This window comes from Gossypium hirsutum, chromosome A05 (assembly GCF_007990345.1).
Source record: "Gossypium hirsutum isolate 1008001.06 chromosome A05, Gossypium_hirsutum_v2.1, whole genome shotgun sequence".
NCBI lineage: Eukaryota > Viridiplantae > Streptophyta > Magnoliopsida > Malvales > Malvaceae > Gossypium > Gossypium hirsutum.
The window spans coordinates 70,590,514-70,609,306 of record NC_053428.1 but is presented as its reverse complement, the minus strand read 5'-3'; the positions used below and the strand labels follow the sequence as shown (position 1 = coordinate 70,609,306).

Genomic DNA, 18,793 nt, shown 5'->3' with positions numbered 1-18,793 from the left:
GTTGATATGAAGTTGCATGAGTACGTCTAGGAATTTCTTGAATTGGATTTCCTGCTTTTTCTTCTGAAGTCTTTGAGGGTATGGTGGTGGAGGTCTCTTTATTAGAACTGGTTGATTCGTTTTCTGCGGCAATTCTGCATCTAACGGAGTTGTTAGTTTATCAGAATTAGCTGGTTCTGGAATTACCTTATCGGGTTTTGTAGATTCTGGTTCTTGTGTAACTGGAATTTCAATACTCGGCTGAACTTCCTTTGAGTCTTGAGCATCAGCTGAATCCTTTTCAGCTTCGATAGTGTTGGGCTCTACTGTCTTTTCTCTCCTCAATGTCAACGTTTTACAATGTTCCTTCCCCAGATTTCTTGGATTCTCCGTATCACTAGGTAAAGCACCTTGTGGTCGGTTCCTGAGTTCAATAGCAAGCTGCCCCATTTGGTTTTCTAGATTCTTCAATGTAGCTATTTGGATTTGAATTAAGGCATCATTCTTCGCCATGTATGCCTTCAATAAACTCTCTAAGCTATTGGATGATTCAGCCTGAGCTGGTTTCTAAACTTGTTGGGAAAAACTAGGCGACTGAGTTGGTCTAGGTTGGGCGTAGTTGTTATTGGTTCCAGGGTTACTCCAGGAAAAATTCAGGTGGTTTCGCCACGATGGGTTGTAGAAGTTGGATTGCAGTCCTTGCCTTCCTCGATTTTGGTTCTGGTTACCCATGTAATATACGGATTCGGGGTTTGGTGGACATTCTTCGAACAAATGTCCTTCCCCATAATAAACACAGGCTATACTCTTAAATTGGTGAGGTGGTTGGGCTGCAAAACTGTTAGACCCATTATTAGTAAGATTCTTAAGCATTGAGGAAATTGAAGATACCTGAGATGTGAGTGAAGTGAGAGCGTCCACTTCATGTATTCCAGCGACTCGTCTTCCTAACACAGCTCGATTGGTCGGCCATTGATAATTGCTACTGGCGATCCTCTCGATGATTTTGTAAGCCTCATTATAAGACTTAGAAAGGAGAGCACCGTTAGCAGAAGCATCCACTACCATCCTCGTGTGACCATTGAGACCATTATAAAATGTCTCAAGTTGGATGCAATGTGGGATTCCGTGGTGAGGGCATTTTCGTAATAGCTCTTTGTATCATTCCCATGCCTCATACAAGGATTCATCATCCATTTTTTTGAAGGTAGTGATCTCGTTCCTCAACTTAGCATTCTTGCTAGGCGGGAAATACTTCATGAGAAATCTTTTGGCTAACTCTTGCTATGTAGAAATTGAGTTTGGTGTCAATGAATTCAACTAGGATCAAGCTCTGTCCCTTAGTGAGTACGGGAATAGCTTCAATCGTAATGTATCTTCGGTAACTCCAACTAATTTGAAAGATCGCTCACCTCCATAAATAGTCTTAAATGAATATGAGGATCTTCGGTAGGCATTCCACTGAATTGGCCCATTGTCTGAAGCATCTGGAACATGACTGGCTTTAGCTCGAATTGTTGTGCCTCGATTTTTGATCTCCTAATGCCCGGATTAAGATCGTTAAATACTAGCACGGCATATTGTCTTAAGGCTCTATCCCTATCGTCAGCAATAAGGATAGGATTTTGAACAAGGTTTGCTCCATTTCCTTGATTCATATTCTCAAAATTCATTCCTTCAGTCCTTCTCTAATTCGCTTGTCTTATTCGCTGTCAAAAGGTTCGTTCTATCTCAGGGTCTACAGGGAGTAAGTCAATAATCTGGTCAATACTCATAAACACCTGAAATTATCAAAGAAAAATTAATTAAGTTCAAAATTAAACAAAAAAATAAACCGAAATGTATGACTAACAAATTCACAAATAATGACTTTTTTAAAAATAGTCCCCGGCAACGGCGCCAAAATCTTGGAACGACAGAAAAAATGTGCAAGTGTACAGAATCGCAACAAGTAATAAAGTGACAAGTAAATGTTGAGTTATCGTACCCACAGGGACTGTGAAAAGAATTATTTATGAAATTAATTGTAAAACACTTTGGTGAAGTAAAAATAATTTGGTTTTAGAAGATGGGCAAAAACTATTTAAAAACTTAAGTAAATGATTTAAATAAAACAAAAGAGTTCTAGTGCACGATTTCAAATAAGATTTAATCAATGTAACATACTTGTGTTGGATTAATTATATTTCTTGAACTCAGAATTACTAAACTCATGTTTACACTGTTACGAATAAATTCACAGCAACCCGGTAATTTGCTAACTTATGAACAAATTTACATACAAAAATCCATTCATCTCTTGACATATCCCTAGGTCAATTCAACCGACTAAATAGATTCTAGCAAGCAAGCATGTTATTGCACATACATACTCATTAAATTGAACCAATCTCTTGCATATCCCTATGTCAATTCAAACGATTAATAAAATCTAATAAGCATATAAAAGACTATGTGAAGTAACAAGGCATCCCTACCTTGAAAAATTTAATCACAATAATCTTGCAAGTTATGCAAGGCAATACTATCGCCAAATACATTGCTAATTTAACCTTCAGCTTCCTTAGAAGAATAAACGATTAAGTACTGTGTCAATTAATTACAATTGCAATCCGTTTAAATAATTAATTCATTAGTTACCTCACAGTCGTAACGCAAGAATAACTTAGGCATGATTTTACTTAATCAAGCATCTTACCGAGGCGTATAACAACATAAACACGATTTTTACAATTCAAGCAGGCAGAATATAATCAACCCAACACAAACATAATTTAAGCTGAATTGATTAAAATAACCATTTCAATAGCATAAATATTCATAACCATGTTCGTCAAAACAACAACAAAATTTAAAAAGATAGGGAACAAGAAGCAAATCCGGTCTTTTTCCGTGGCTTGACTAGTTGCTCCACTCTTCATTCTTCGTTGGCCTTGGCTATCAAAGTGGCTTATGAACACGTAAATTGCTGCTCCAAATGGCTGATAAGAGCCTCTTTCCCAAGAGAAGAAATCGGCACTTGAACAAGAGGGAATGGAAAAAATGAGAGGAAAGTGAGAGAGGGAATGAGAGAATGATGTGAAGTGATGGATGCTTTGAATGATCAGCAAGGGGTGGCTTTTATAGCTGATTGTGGCTGCTAAAAATAGCAAATTCCAGCAGCCAAAGAGCCCTCCCTTGGCCGGCCACACACATGGCAAAGTTGAGAGTTTCAACTTCGCTATTTTAAACTTGGGGCAAATCTACAAAGCCATAATTTAAGGTGGGGTTTGAATGCAATTTAGAAGTATTTTGAGGGCCTTTTTGCAAGAATATTTAATCAACTGAAATGCTGATTTGGGTCAGCATATGGACGGTTCTGGGCTGCCCATTTAGTGGTTGGTTCGGTTCACTCAATCTAGCTCGACCAGTGCGGTTCGACTGAACCCTTTCTCTATAATTAATTAAAAATAATTTATTTAACCCAAATTAAATGGGGAATAAATTAAAATTAATTAAATTATGAATTAATACACATTTATGGACCGTCTTCGGCTGGAAATTAAAGTGCCTCGATACTTCAAATTGCTTCTCGATTTTGTGCTTTCAACAGTGTCAGCCGAGCCAATTTTCACCCTTTGCACGAATCTGTCGAAAATAGTCAAAGTTAAGTATAAAATTAAATATATTCACCATGTTCATATTTTTAACATGACTTAATTATTTTATAATATTTAATTATTTTTTGACAAGAATTTAACCGAATTTGCATGAATTTAAGAAAATTGGGTATGAAAAAGTATATAAAATTTTGTGTTTCCACTATCCTATACAAAGGTGAAGACCTCACAAAGGAATAGCTTCTTACTCCCACTTAAAAGGGTAAAATCGACCGATTATACGATGCAATGTGTAGAAATATATCCAGTAAAGCAATTATAAACCAAAATAATGAAGATCGCAACAAAGACAGATGAAATGCAACGAAAGGATTGTAAATTTAAACCAAGTTTTCAATTTTTCACAAAGAGACAAAAAGTAATCAACTCGTGGCTTGACTCACTTATTTTGGGTTCCCCAGCGGAGTCGCCAAGTTGTCGAAACAATTTTTTTGAAAAATGAGTCGACTTTGATTTTGAAAACGAAAACGAACATAAGAGTCGCCTCCAATCCTTTTATTTAGGTATGATCAGATCACCTCGTAATTTAATCATTTTAAATTTACTAAAATGATGATTTTGGTCTACAAAATCTAGAAAATGGGTTCGGGAGTCGATTACGCACGAGGAAGGATTAGCACCCTCGATACTCGATACGCCCAAAATTGGTTCCTAGTTGATTACTTAGTGTCTTTAGTGTCGAGAATTGAAAATCTTGAAAAGATTTAAACGATCCTTTGTTAAAATATTGAAAATTTTTGAGAAAGGGCATACTTTACGTTAATCGAGAAAAAAGAATTACGTCCCGTAAGTTATGACACAATGTCTTAAATCCCCGAAACGAGAATAAACGCCAAAAAATTTATTTTAAAAGACATTTGATTATCTCGATTTTAGAGAGAAACCATATTCCGTAAGTTAGAAAATGATCCTTTCGTGAATCTCGAGATTATTTTAAAAGATCACATTTTTAAAAAAAAAAGTCTGTTTATCCGGGTTTATTGAGAAAATCGAAATCCTGTAAGTTAGGGAATGACTTTTCGAATTTCAAAACGCGAAGTATCGATTATTTTAAAAACAAAATTTAATGTATCGGGTAAGATGTAACATAATTTGGTAATAAAATGTAAAAATAAATTACGGTGCTAATATGCATAACAAGATAAATGCGTTAATATAAAAGACAATATATAAGATCGAAAATAAAGTAAAATAAACAAACAAGCCGAAAATAAAAATGAAAAAATGGTAAGTCAACTGAAAACTTGAAACTAAAAAAAACTAATATTAAACGAATGAGCAAATAGATATTGTGTAAAATAAATTAAAAAATTATGTTAATAATGAGAATAATATTAATAATAAAAGAAATCATGAACAATCTAAAGTTTGCAATTATAAAAGGGTATGGATAAATAAATAATAAAATGATGAGATAAAATGAAATAAATGTATTTAAAGATATTAGGTAAATAGATATAAAAAGAAATAATTGTAATAATAATGCAAAATTAATTAATTTAATACAAATAATGATAACGTATAAGTAAATACAAAAAAAATAATACAGTAATTAATTTAATAATAAAATAGAAAAAATAATAAAAAAAGGACTAAATTGGATGTTAAAACAAAAATTTGGGGCGAATAAAAAACAAATAAAAAGGAAAAGGACCAATTTGAACGCGCCAATAACAAAGAATGACCAAAATAGGAAATATCCCACCCTCTAAAGCGCGCAGCTTCAAGGTGGACCAAATTGAAAGAAAAATGAAAGTTTGTGGCAAAATTAAAAATAAAAAAATAGGATAGGATCTAATTGTAACCAGCCTCAAAAGCGGAAAGACTAAGGGCGCAAATAGCCCCTTCGTCCAAAAACACGGGGATCCTAGGCGGTTCGGTTTGGGTCAGGTTGGTCCGATCCAACTCAAAACAACGTCGTTTTGGCGCTGAAGGCAATGGACCAAAACAGCGTCTTTTCTGATCCTTATAAAAGTTAAAATTTTTAAAAAAAATTCATTATGCATTTTTCTTTAAAAAAAAAACTGAGAAAACTCTCTCATTCCCTCTCCCCCTTTGAAGGCTCCGGTCATCGGCCGCCGCATCGACCGCCGGTGGCCAAAGACTGTGCCTCCGTCTACGGCAGCCGAAAAGTCAAAAATTTTCTTTTTTCTCCGGCGATCGAAAAACAGGTAATCCTTTTCTCATTTTTGTGTTTTTTTATTATATGTGTATATATAAGAACAGAATTGAAAAAAGAGAAAAAATAAAAAAACCACCTTAATCTAATTCAGTTTCTTTCTCTGCGTTTCTTGCTTTGTTTCTTTTGTGAACTTTGTTTTTTTTTATTGATTGTAAAAAAGAACCTCTCTACATGAATTTTTTTGTGGCTTTTATAGCCAAAATACATTTTAATTTTTTATTTCTATTGCTTCTCTGCTTTTTCTGTCCTTTCTTCTTTTGTTTTGCAAGTGGTGATGGTGGCAATGGAGCAAGTGACTGATGTGACGAGGGTGGTGCTGGCAGTGGTAGAGGCTAGAGGAGGCAGTAGAACTAGGGGCTAGGTTTTTTTGAAAATTTTAGAGTTTTGGGCCTATTAGGTTTGGGCTAGGGTTTTTTAATTTTGGGTTTGGGTATATTGTTGTTTTTTGTTTATTGGGCCTGGGCAAATTGGGCTTATTACAGAGGCAGTTGGGATGATTATCTGCCGCTAGCCTAGTTCGCCTACAATAACAGCTTCCAGTCGAGTATTCAGATGGCACCTTACAAAACTCTGTATGGTCGTAAGTGTCATACTTCTTTGTGTTGGACTGAGTTGGGCAAACGTCGAGTTTTGGGTCCTGAGTTGGTTTCTGAGACTGAGGATAAGGTTAGACTGATTCGGGATCGTCTAAAGACTGCTTCTGACAGACAGAAAACTTATGCTGATCTGAAGAGATGTGAGATTGTGTATTCTGTGGGGGACTTTGTGTTTCTTAAGGTTTCGCCATGAAAGAAGGTTTTGAGGTTCGATCGTAAGAGCAAGTTGAGCCCTAGGTTTATTCGGCCTTACCGAATTTTAAAGCGAGTGAGACTGGTCATGTATCAGTTGGAGTTACCTCTAGAGCTAGACTGTATTCATAACGTATTCTATGTTTAGATGTTGAGACGTTACCGCTCTGATCCTACTCATATTGTCCCTATTGAGGAGATTTAGGTTAGGCCAGATTTGACCTTTGAGAAAGAGCTGGTTCGGATTCTAAATTGAGATGTAAAGGTTCTTCAGAAGAAGTCTATCCTATTAGTGAAGGTGCTGTGGTGGAATCATAGCACTGAGGAGGCCACGTGGGAGCCTGAGAATGCGATGCGTCAGCAGTATCCTCATCTGTTCTGATCAGGTAAATTTCGAGGCCGAAATTTTCTTTTAGGGGGTAGAGTTGTAACGCCCCAAAATTCTTATTTCGGCTTTTGTGAAAATGTGACACAATTATGTATCTGCTTCAGTGGTTAAGTGTTCTAAGTGTGTGTGACAGGTCCCAAGTTCAAGCCTTAGCTTGGAAAAATTTTGTTAATTTTTGAAATTAAGCCCTATTTCTGTTCGGCGGGCTTATATTAAATTATTTGTAATTCTATAACAGAATGAGCCTGCTGGTTCGAGTGGTAAGGGTGTTGATTTGTTGGAGGTCCTGTCTTTGAATCCTTGCGTTAGCGTCGGTATTAATTTTGTTCTGTTGCCTAGAAGAGTTTCGGTTAAATAGAAATTCTGAATAGTGAGTGGTTGTGGGTTAGTGGGAGGAAAATTAGGAGGGGGTTATCAGAATCTGATCAATTGTGTTTACTATTTCTCAAAATCCCTTCCTACCATTTTTTTCCTTTCTTCTCATACTCTTTAACTCCAATTTCTTTTTGCTTTTGTTCGATTACTGTTGTGTTCCTCTTACAACTGCTGATTGCGTTCATTGGTAAGTTTTGTTTTGTCACCATTTTTTGTTTTATGGTTTGATTTTGATGGGGGTTTATGTTGATTTTCTATTAGGGGAAAATCAAGATTCTGTTGGTGCTCCTGCAGTGGATTAAGTGTTAGGGTTTTGTTCCGTCACTTGTATGTTTTTGGATGTATTGTTGTATGTGGTGAGTTACTGTTCGTAGTATAGTTTCGTTAAATTTTCAAAGGTAATACTGAAATTGGGTATTTGGACACGCTATTTTTAGGTTTCAGGAGGTTTAGGAGTGCTTTTGCATCAAACCGATACTAGGTGTGTACTCAAATTGCAAGAAAATGTGTTTTCGATAAAATTTGAAAACCTTTCTGTCAACGCCACATTGTTGTGTGGTAGGCTGTGTTCGACGACACGAGCGTGTGATCAGTGAAGGCCAGGCCGTCTGCTAGACATAGCCATGTGATAACCAGGTAGGCTGTATGCGACACACGGGCTTGACCGAATTGGGCTGTGTGCAACACATGAGCGTGTGGGCCCACACAGGTAGTCCACACGGGCATGTAGAAATTTGGGTCAGGCTGTGTGATCCACACGGGCTAAGGCCAATCTAGACGTGTAGGCACATGGGCATGTGGGCCCATTTAGCTAAAATGTTTCCTAAGGCTGCACGGGTCACCTAAGTCGACTGTGAACCTACTGTAGGGTCGGTAAGCGCTACTTAGACCCCAAATCATGTGAACTGAATATACCATGTATGTACTGAGTATGCTAAATCTATGCATGATTATTGATTTGTGTGTGTAAGACTGAATGTTAGCATGTAAACATCTAATTATGTATGTCAGCATTTAGTTGCATCTGCATTGGGGTGGGATGATTGATTATTAGAGGAAGTGTACTAAAAGTCTTTCATGCCTATTATCTGGAAACTCACCTACAATATTACTGATCAGCGCTGCATTCGGTACGACTTGGTGTGTAGGGTTGGGTGGGTGTTTTAAACCCAACATGATATGTAGGGATGGTCGGAGATGGTGTGTAAAGGTTGGTGGGTTGGATACTGATTTCTGATACTGTATGCATACTGATGGGCTAAGGCCCTAATTTATATATGGAACTATATTTGAATCTATAATGGGCTTAGGCCCAGACTACATTTGACTGATACCTATTGTTTGATTGTATGCATGTCTTCTGTGGGGATTACACATTGAGTTTACGTAAGCTCACCCCTTTCTATTTTATCTGTACAGGTAATCCCCAGTATTAGACAGATTCGATGCGACGGAGGACTCTACGGTGACTACATGTCCACTGAACGGTTTTAATTTCATTTACGGTTTTTATTTCTTATTCTTTTGGGGTATTTTGATGTAATTTGGGACTTTTGAACTGTTTGCTTTTATTTTGGATTTTAATTGTTCTTTTTCTTATGGACTTTTAAATTGCAAAACTCGGTTTGATTGAAAAACAACGTTTTCCTAAATGCAAACGGTTTTCTTAAAATATCATGGTTTTAAAAGCTTCCGTTACAAAATAGGTTTAAAAACAGACCAAATGAATGAGGAAACAATTTTGAAATTGACTAGAGATAAATAGAAGCTAATAAACGGAAACAGTTTTTAACTTGATAAATTTGATCACAAATCCCATTCTATGTGACACCGCCAGATTCGGCCATAACGTCTAGGTCGGGTTTAGGGTGTTACAAACAGTAAGCACTGTGATCAAATTTCCTATAGCTACAACAACTTTCTGAAGCAATCTACATCATTTAGAAAAGTTTTCTAGTTGTTAAGTAGCATAATCTTCACATCATTTAGAACAATTTACACTATATTAGAAAAATTAGAAAAATTTTAAGTTTCAATCAAGTTCCAACATTCGATTTGCCAAACAATATTTTAGACCCTACTGGCGAAAGATGTTCTTTTCTTGGGCTAGAATCTGTAATGAGGAAAAATGGGTACATGAAACTAGAGGATTTTTGTTTTATGGTCCTGTATTTCTGTAACAAACAGTAGAACATTAGCTTTCAAATTTGTTTAACATATAGATATCCTGTCAAAATCCCATAGATATTATATCAACTACAGTTAACACATGTTTCTTTTTTTTTCCTCCCTCAAACCGACTAGCGACAAACCAAAGTTGAACATCAGAAAAGACAACACCGTTTCCCTATATCAATTTTTTTCGTTCTTACCTTGAAGAGAGAAAGATGAACTCCGGTGCAGATTTTGACAACGAAAGACGAAGATGAGGAAAATCAAAGATGAACGCTGGTGTCTGGTGTTGAGAATCGTTGTTGCTTGACGACAAGTAGAAGATCGGGGTGTCAAGTATGGGGGAGGGGAAAGAGAAAGGGAAGATCAGTGTTGGCTTCTTTTCTTGAAAATGTCTTACCGAAATAAAAAAAGGGGGTAAGACATTTTCCTAAATTAAGGGCTTCTTTTCCCATGTTTTGTAATACATTTTACCTTAGGAAATTATTTTCAGTCAAACAAACACTGGAAAAGGCTAAAAAGCTTTTTCGGAAAATGTTTTATTGGCAAACAAACGAAGCCTGATTATCAAATCAACTTGGACCTAAGGTATGTTCTTCTGCTCATTGATGAATATTGATGTGCCGTATTGATTGTTAAATCGCCATTTGGAGCTAGGGGTGAGCATTCGGTCGAATCGAATAAAAAAAATTCAAGTAATTGAGTTGACGAATCCTATTTCATCATCCTAACTCGATTTGAATTTTTCTCGAATCAAGTAGAGTGAGATGAAATTCGAATTGAATCAAATATATTTGTTCGAGTTAAATTAAAAAAAATATTTTGAGTCCTTGTAATTACTGTCACCCACCGTAATCAAATTTGTTATTAACTTTCATCCCTTTATAATTTATTTATTAATCTTTTATATACGAGTTAGCTTCTTTACTTACTTAGTTGCTTCAATTATCTTCTTATTCTTGTCACTATATATTTTCAGATTAAAAAATATATTAAATGTAAAAAATGTGATTTTTTAATAAAAGTTATCTTAAAGATAAAATATCAAATTAATACCAACATAAAATTTTAAAACGAATATTTTATGGCATCATAAATAATTCAATTTTAACAAAAAATTATAAAGATTCAATATGATTAAACAATTTAATAATATAAATAGTACAAAATATGAAATTTAATTTAATAATATAAATAGTAGATATAAATAAATTTATTACTATTTAGGTTTAGGGATTTTTTTGGATTATTTTAATTTTTGATTTGGGGGTAAAGGGTGAGAAGTAAAAGTTTAGGGAGATACAAAAGTTTTAGGGGTTGAGGGAGTAAAATTTTGGGGGAAAATAAATAGGGGAGTAAAATTTTGTGGGGGAAATATTCAAAAAAAATTGGGAGAGGGGGGATGGGTTTGGGGTAGAAGAGGGGTAGGATGAGAGGAGAGTAAAAGTTTTGGGTGGAAAGTAAAGAGGTTTGGGAGTTTGGGAGTTTAGGGTAAAAATGTAAAATATTATAATTTGATATTCGGTTTATTCGAATTATTCGAGTTATTCGAATTTGAAAATCAAACTCGATTCGAACTTAAAATTCAAAAAAAAATTCAGTTGACTTAAACAACTCGATTAATTCGAATAACTTAAAATTCAATTTTTTTTAAATTTTTTCGAGCCGAATCGAGTTTTACTCACCCTTACTTGGAGCTCATTAGTAAGTAAGACTTTTTTATTTAAAAAAAAAAGCCTAACAATCCAATGACTTAAATGAAAATTTCTTTCTAATAGTTTAATAATTATTTTATAACTTTTTGAAGATAAATAATCAAAACATAAATTTACGAATAATTTAATGAGATTAAGCTTAATTTAGTTGGAGCAAAGTAATCTTCACCTCACTTCAAGTCGAGTTTTAACGTTGAAGGAAATTAGTCCTCATAATTGAAGGCATTTGTGGGTAGTGAATCTAAGAGACCACTTGCATTTTTAGGCAATCTTTTTTCTTCTACCAATCCTTGATTAGGCAATGCTACGATTTGAATATGTAAAAATAAAAATGAAAGCAGTTGAGTGCTATTTGATTGCTTAATCCATGATTAACTACTTGATCTTGGAGAAAGGGTTTAATTAATACAGGATCAACCAATATGATGCTAACTTAAAAGCTATTCAACTTTAACTCAAGTTATAATCTACTAATCGGGTATTATTTTTTTTAAAATAGTGATCCCTACATTCTTTTTTTTTTGGGTATCCCTTAATTCTATTGTTTTGAGTTGATTTGGTTAGTTGATTTTCCAAAAAAATTTAACAAATATTTTTAAAATTTTCTTTAATTTAAAATAAAGGTCTTTTTTTGTATTATTAATATTTTAGATTATTTAAAACTAAATAAAATATACCTTTTATTAACTTAAATCATTAAAATTTCTTAACTTACGAATAATGGTGTTGGATGGTCAAGTTGGGCTAGGTCGAGCTTAACTATCATATTAACAGTTTTATGCTTGTCCAAACTTAACTTGTCCTAAAATATAGGTGTAAAATTTTGCCAGTCCTACTCATATTTGTAAATAGTTAATTCAAGCCCATTTTAGGCCTGCTCGTATTTTTTTTGAGATCTTGCTTGTATTATTTTTAATTCTTTTAAAATTATTTATATTATTTTAGGGTAAACTACACCAACTGTCTCTAAACTTTGTTTAAAATTATATTTGGGTTACCCAACTTTCAAAAGTTATATAATAGTCACTAACAATATCAAATTATTACATTTTTGTCACTTGACCATTAACTTCCATTAAAAAAGTAATATTTATACATTAATTCAAAGGGTTAATAACTAATTTGGTCCCTAAGCTATAGTTAAAAATTCATTTTGATGTTTTTAAAATTTTCTCAACAATAATGGTAAAAAAATTATTAGACTGAAAGTTATTAGAAAATCTATCAAAATAATTAAAAAAATAAACTTTTAAAAAATATATAGAAATATTTAAATATGTATAAATCTAAAATATTCTTAAAATTAAAAATAAAATTTTTTTAATTAACTTTTACTGCAATTTTTTATTATATAAAAAAATCTTATAACTTTCAAACTAAATTTCATTTGTTTTTCACCGATGATGAACATATTCAATCACATCAACTTCTTGTTGCTTTACCCAGAAATTACTTTGGAAATTTTTTATTGTTTTATTTTGTTCTCAAAGCCTTAAAAGCCCTAGCAAAATACATCTCAATGTAAGATTCAGAGTCTACTATTAGACCGATTGTTGCTGCTCGAGTTTTCAAAAAAACAAAATCTAGGCTTACAACACTACTTTCATTCTTGAGAATTGTAAAAACTTCTACCATCAATGACTTGTTTGCAAAATTTTCCTGATAATTATGAAAAAAGAGAAAGGAAAAAGAATTAAGAAAGAAGATGGCAAGAGAGAAGTGCAAAATGAATATTGTCTGGATTTTTTTGGTAAGTTTCAATTTTTTGAAATTTGAGATTTTTTTTCTTTTAATTTATAGTACAAAGTAGCCTACTTCTTTTCTAAACCCATCATTTATTTTATGTAACTCCAGTTACTAAATTGATCGGGTTTTTTTAGTAACTTTTAATTTTGAGATTTTGGATTTTTTAAATTTATAATACAAAGTGCTCTTCTTCTTCTTCTTCAAACTCATCATTTCTTCTCTCAAATTTCAACTCAAAATTTTACTTTTAGCTATAAATAAAACATATATATTATTTTTAATGATATCGGAAGAGCGAAGCTGATGCCGATCTACATGAAAAAATAGGAAAAAGTAAAGGCAAAGAAAGATGAACATGAAAAAAAGTGTAAAACAACAAAGGATATGAGAAAATGAGTAGGATCAAAATGAATGGGTATTTAATGTTTTTTTGTGTATGTGAAAGTTCAAAGACTGTGATTTTTTATGAGATTGGATGTGGAAAAATTAGCTGCAAAATTCTTGCTTTTTTCTTGTTGCAATTAATTTTTATATGAATTATTTATTTATTTTTAAGATTTTTTAATTTTTTTTACAATTATTGTTAAGAAAATTTTAAAAATATCAAAATGATTTTTTTAACTACAGCTCAGGGACCAAATTAGCTGTTAACCCTTTGATTTTAGGTGAAACCTTACTTTTTAAACGGAAGTTAATAGCTAAGTGACAAAATGTAACAATTTGATAACGTTGTGACTATTATATATGTAACAGCCCGATTTAGGGCCTAGTCAGAATAGTGGTCTCAGGACCATAAATTCGATGTCAGGAAAAGATTATTTTATTATTATTTTGATGTATTAGCATGTTTTTTAAGAGCACGTGAAAAATTTGGTAAGCCAATTTTAGCATTTGGAAGCCCAATTAAGAAAAATGACTAAATCGCATAAAGTGCAAAAGTAAATTGATAGCTAAATGTGTCAAATAGCTAGAGAATAAAAACTTGGGGTCTTTAAAGGGAAATTAGACCCTTTCCTAAGAGCTTGGCCGGCCATAGGGAACAAATTGGTCAAAAAGACAAAGTTTTAGGTGGTTTGGTGACTTAATTGAATAAATAAAAGAAAGATGATATCATCCTACTTCCCCATTTCTTCTCCACCAATTTTTCATTCATTTTTGGGGATTTTGAGCTTCAAAAAATTTCAACAACTTATTACTCTTGCAAGTAGTGTTTTACATACTTTTTCTTGAAGATTTTTGCATTTTTGAGACCCTTGAAGCATGAGCTTTCAAATAAGGAGTCTATGTTGCAAAATGATTAAGAGTTTAGGGTTTGACAATGAGAGTATTTAGAGTATTTTCTAAAAATTTATGGGAGAAAATGAGTCTTGGGTGTCTTATAAACAACTTTTGTGAAAGGTGTTAGCATGAATACACCTAATAGGACTAATGTGCATAGGTTGTAAAATAGATAATAAATGTGTGAAATAGTGGGAATTTGGAGTTGCTATAAGAGTCAAAGAGGTTCGGTTAGTCTTGAGAAATAAAGAACTTCGATAAAAATCGATTTTTCGAGTCGAGGGGTAAAATAGTCATTTTGCAAAAGTCTAGGGGTAAAATGATCATTTAGCCCAATTGTGAATTGTTGAGTGCTTAGGTTGATAAAGTGACTTAATAAGTGCATTTTGTTATTATAGATCAAGAAATACCGAGTCTGAACCTAGATTGGGGGAAAACCAAGCAAACCGACTAAATCAGCTAGTCGCCACATTTTGTAATCTGAGGTAAGTTATGTGTAAATAATACAACTACATCACTAATGTATATGTGTTGAATTGCATTTGAATTAATATAGCATGAATTGATTGATTTTGAAATTGAGAAAGTACGATGATAATAGAAATAGTAGAGTTCCCGTTCGAACCTAGAAAATATATCGAATATTCATGCCGTGACATATGGGTTATTGTGGGCTAGTGTAAGACGTGTCCGGGACATGCATCAGCCACATTATGAGAGCCAGTGTAAGACCATGTCTGGGACATGGCATCGGCATCAAGACAAGTGCTAGTGTAAGACATGTCTGGGATATGCATCGGCTATGGGATGATAGTCAGGGTAAGACCATGTCTGGGACATGGCATCGACATGAGACATGAGCTAGTGTAAAACCGTGTCTAGGACATGGCGTCAGCACCTTACCCACATTTGAGGCTTAATGAATATCCGGTAGTGTTCTGAATGGTTCAACGGTGAGTATTATGACTTTAAGTTAATGAGCGTGGTATAACCCTGTTGTGAGTTGTACAGGTACCTATTTGAAATGTATGAGATGTAAACTCGATATATGCTATGAGATTTATATGGATAATGATGAGTAAGTTATGCTTGCGCCTACTTTTGTGTTATGAGCATGTTAATGAATAGTAAAATCGTTGTTGTGTATTTATTTATATGCAACTTACTAAGCTTTATGCTTACTCCCTCTCCTTTCCTTTTTTTCTTATAGTGTCGCCTATCTAGCTCAAGAATCAACGGAAGTTAGAGATATTGATCAATAGAAGCATTCGATATAGTTTGATTCATATTTTTGAATATGGCATGTATAGGGAACTAGTCTTATGTTTCGTGTTAATAGTAACTTGGCCAAATGTGTTGGCTTGGGATAAATCCCTTATTTTGTATTAAGCCCAAAATGATGGCTAATGTTCATTTTGATTTGTATGAAATGAAGTTATTTTCATGGTTGAGTAAAATGCACAAATGGAATGTTGTCTATTATGGATGATGTAGTTGCTTGAGTTAGTCTTATATTGGATTTGGTGGTTATTGTGTAGGTTGTGTAAGTAAGGGTGGCAAAGAGGCTTCGTAAATAACCTTATATTGTCCACACAGGCATGTGTCTAGGCCGTGCGTGACACACGGCCAGCCCTATGGGCGTGTTGTCCAGCCGTGTGTCCCCTGCATGTAAAAATTTCAAGTCAGTATGCATGGTAATAAACACACGGGCAGAGACACGGCCATGTGTCTCAGCCGTGTGAAGGACACAGCCTAGCACACGAGTGTGTGCCTTGGTTGTGTGACATTTTGGGGTTGCTAATTTCAAAAACAAAATGTCCATGTTTTTGTACAAGGGCGTGTCATGGCCGTGTGAAGGAAACGGGCCAGGCACACGGGCGTGTGCTAAGCCATGTGAAAACCCTTGTAGGTGTGCATTTAAAATAAATTCCACACGAGTGGAGGACACAGGCGTGTCCCTATATTTCTTAGGCCATGTGAGCTACACGGGCAATCAACACGACCATGTTGAATTGTCCACACAGGCATGTGCCCCTTTCACACGGGCATGTGCCCCTATGTCAAGTGACATTTTTCTATAGTGGGCAAAAGTACCCGAGTTGGTTCCGAGTGATTCACGATGTGTGTTTTGGGCCTCGAAGGCCCATATTAAGGATATTCTGATAAGTTTGAGAAAGTTTTAAATTTGTCCAAGTCTTGGAGACTCAGAAATGGTTGTAAGCACGAGTTTAAGTAAGGTAACGCCTCGTATTCCGTCACGGTGTAGGATACCGGTATGGACTGTTACAATATACCTTTTAAAAGTTGGGTGACTAAAAGTTTACCCTTATTTTTAATAAAATATTTAATAATTTTATATATTTTTAATTTATTAAAATTTTATATATAGAGATTTTAACAAATTTTTTAATGTTTACATTATAGCATAACGTATAAAAATAGCATAATATAGCCTCTCCCGACCATACAAGTGCACGGCGAGCCCATGCAAAAGGTTTGGTTAAGATATGCCAGATTCCACCAAATATACAAATGGAACCTAACCATACATGTCCTCCAATTATATCTTCCAAATCGTCCACACTAACAATCCACCTTTCGCCTCCAAAGGGCGATTTTAGTAAATAACCAAATATAACACTTAGGTTAAGAGTCAAGTTGGTAATTTTTCTTACATCTCCCCCTCCCGGAGCCCAGGTATCGTATACGCCCCCAAAATAAATAGCCTTGAATACTAGAAGAAAAGCACCTATACCTAGCAAAATTAAGTGAATACCCAAAATTGTGGTCATTTTATTTCTATCTTTCCATACATAACCGAAAAATGGAAAAGATTCTTCAAGAGTTTCAGGTCCCAGAAGTGCATGATAAATACCGCCAAAGCCCAATACAACAAAGGAAATTAAGTGAAGAACTCCAGATACAAAGTATGGAAAGGTGTCTATAACTTCTCCGCTGGGACCTACCCCCAGCCTAGAGTAGCTAGGTGGGGAAGTAAAATTAATCCTTGTTCGTACATGGGTTTTTCTGAGACAAAATGAGCCACTTCAAATAGGTTCATTGCTCCAGCCCAGAATACGGTTAATCTCGCATGGGCTACATGAGCCCCCAATAGTTTACCGGATAAATTGATAAGCCGGGCATTCCTGGCCCACCAAGCGAAATCGGTGGTTTCTTGGTCACGACCAGCTAAACCTAAAGTTCCATTAAAGAGCGTTTCCACAGGGTAGAACCTCCTCAGGGAATATAAGGTTTTCATGAGGCTAATCTTGAGATGCCATCCAAGCACGAATACCTTCGTTTAAAAGAATATTTTTGGTGTAGAAAGTCTCAAATTCAGGATCTTCTGCTGCATGGATTTCCTGGGAAATGAAGTCATAGGCACGTAGGTTCAGAGCTAGACTGACTATTCCAAGAGCACTCATCCATAAAACGGTTACTGGTACAAAAAACATAAAGAAATGTAACCAACGTTTATTGAAAAAAGCAACCCCAAAGAGTTGGGACCAAAAGGGGTTAGCGGTGACCATTGAATAAGTTTCTTCAGCTTGAGTGGGTTAAAAGCACGGAATGTATTTGCACCATCACCATCTTCAAATAAAGTATTCTCTACGGTAGCACCATGAATAGCGCATAGCAGAGCCGTGCCCAATACACCGGCAACTCTCATCATATGAAATGGGTTCAATGTACAATTATGAAATCCTTGGAAAAAGAGGATGAATCGAAATATAGCTGCTACACCAAAACTAGGCGCAAAGAACCAACCAGACTGACCTAGTGGATAAATCAGGAATACAGAAACAAAAACAGCAATTGGACCAGAGAATGCGATTGCGTTATAAGGTCGTAATTGAACAGATCACGCAAGTTAAAATTGACGTAACATAAAACCTATTAGTCCGAAAGGGCCGTGGAGAGCAACAAATGTCCACAGGCCACCTAATTGACACCAACGAGTAAAATCTCCTTGTCCTTCAGGACCCCATAGTAACAACAAAGAATGTGCTAAACTATTAGCAGGGGTAGAAACTGAGGCAGTTAAGAAATTGCAGCCTTCCAAATAGGAGCTGGCCAATCCATGAGTATACCACGAAGTTACAAAGGTTGTACCTGTAAACCAACCCCTTAGAGCGAAATAGGCACAAGGAAAGAGCAATAGGCCGGACCAACCTACAAAAACGAAATGGTCCCTACGTAACCAGTCATCCATAATATCAAATAAATCATTTTCATCTTTGGTAAATTTACTAAGGGCTATAGTCATAGCAATCCTCCTATTCAACTACTTCAACCATTTTTGAGCACCTTATGTTATGGGGGCGCTGGGGGATTCGATTTTTTATGTATGATTTGATTTCTCTTACATTGTCCCTTATAATTAATTGGTTTCGAATATAAAAAAAATATTTTCTTGTATTGGTCCACAACCTGACTTAGGTAAATCCATGAACTCAATTCGTTTATTCTTTTCTATTTTTACTAGTCGTCTGAACCATGAATTGTCTTAT

At 34.8% G+C, this 18,793-nt stretch overlaps 1 protein-coding gene, 1 non-coding gene and 1 pseudogene across 2 annotated transcripts; 1 reads left to right on the top strand and 2 right to left on the bottom strand.

The window, feature by feature from the left end:
* The first annotated feature begins 1,102 nt into the window (after positions 1–1,102).
* Positions 1,103–1,209, top strand: LOC121229857 (small nucleolar RNA R71). Its single transcript, XR_005927812.1, has one exon. It is a non-coding gene; the product is annotated as a small nucleolar RNA R71 (small nucleolar RNA).
* Positions 1,210–12,731: 11,522 nt separating this feature from the next.
* LOC107960520 (photosystem II CP43 reaction center protein-like) lies at positions 12,732–17,541 on the bottom strand (annotated as a pseudogene).
* A 4-nt stretch (positions 17,542–17,545) lies between these two features.
* LOC121228950 (photosystem II D2 protein-like) lies at positions 17,546–18,628 on the bottom strand. The gene is given in 2 exon segments (XM_041111992.1): positions 17,546–17,644; positions 17,755–18,628. Coding segments are annotated over 2 exon segments (894 nt in total). The 5' UTR covers positions 18,550–18,628.
* Between the last annotated feature and the right edge of the window lie 165 nt (positions 18,629–18,793).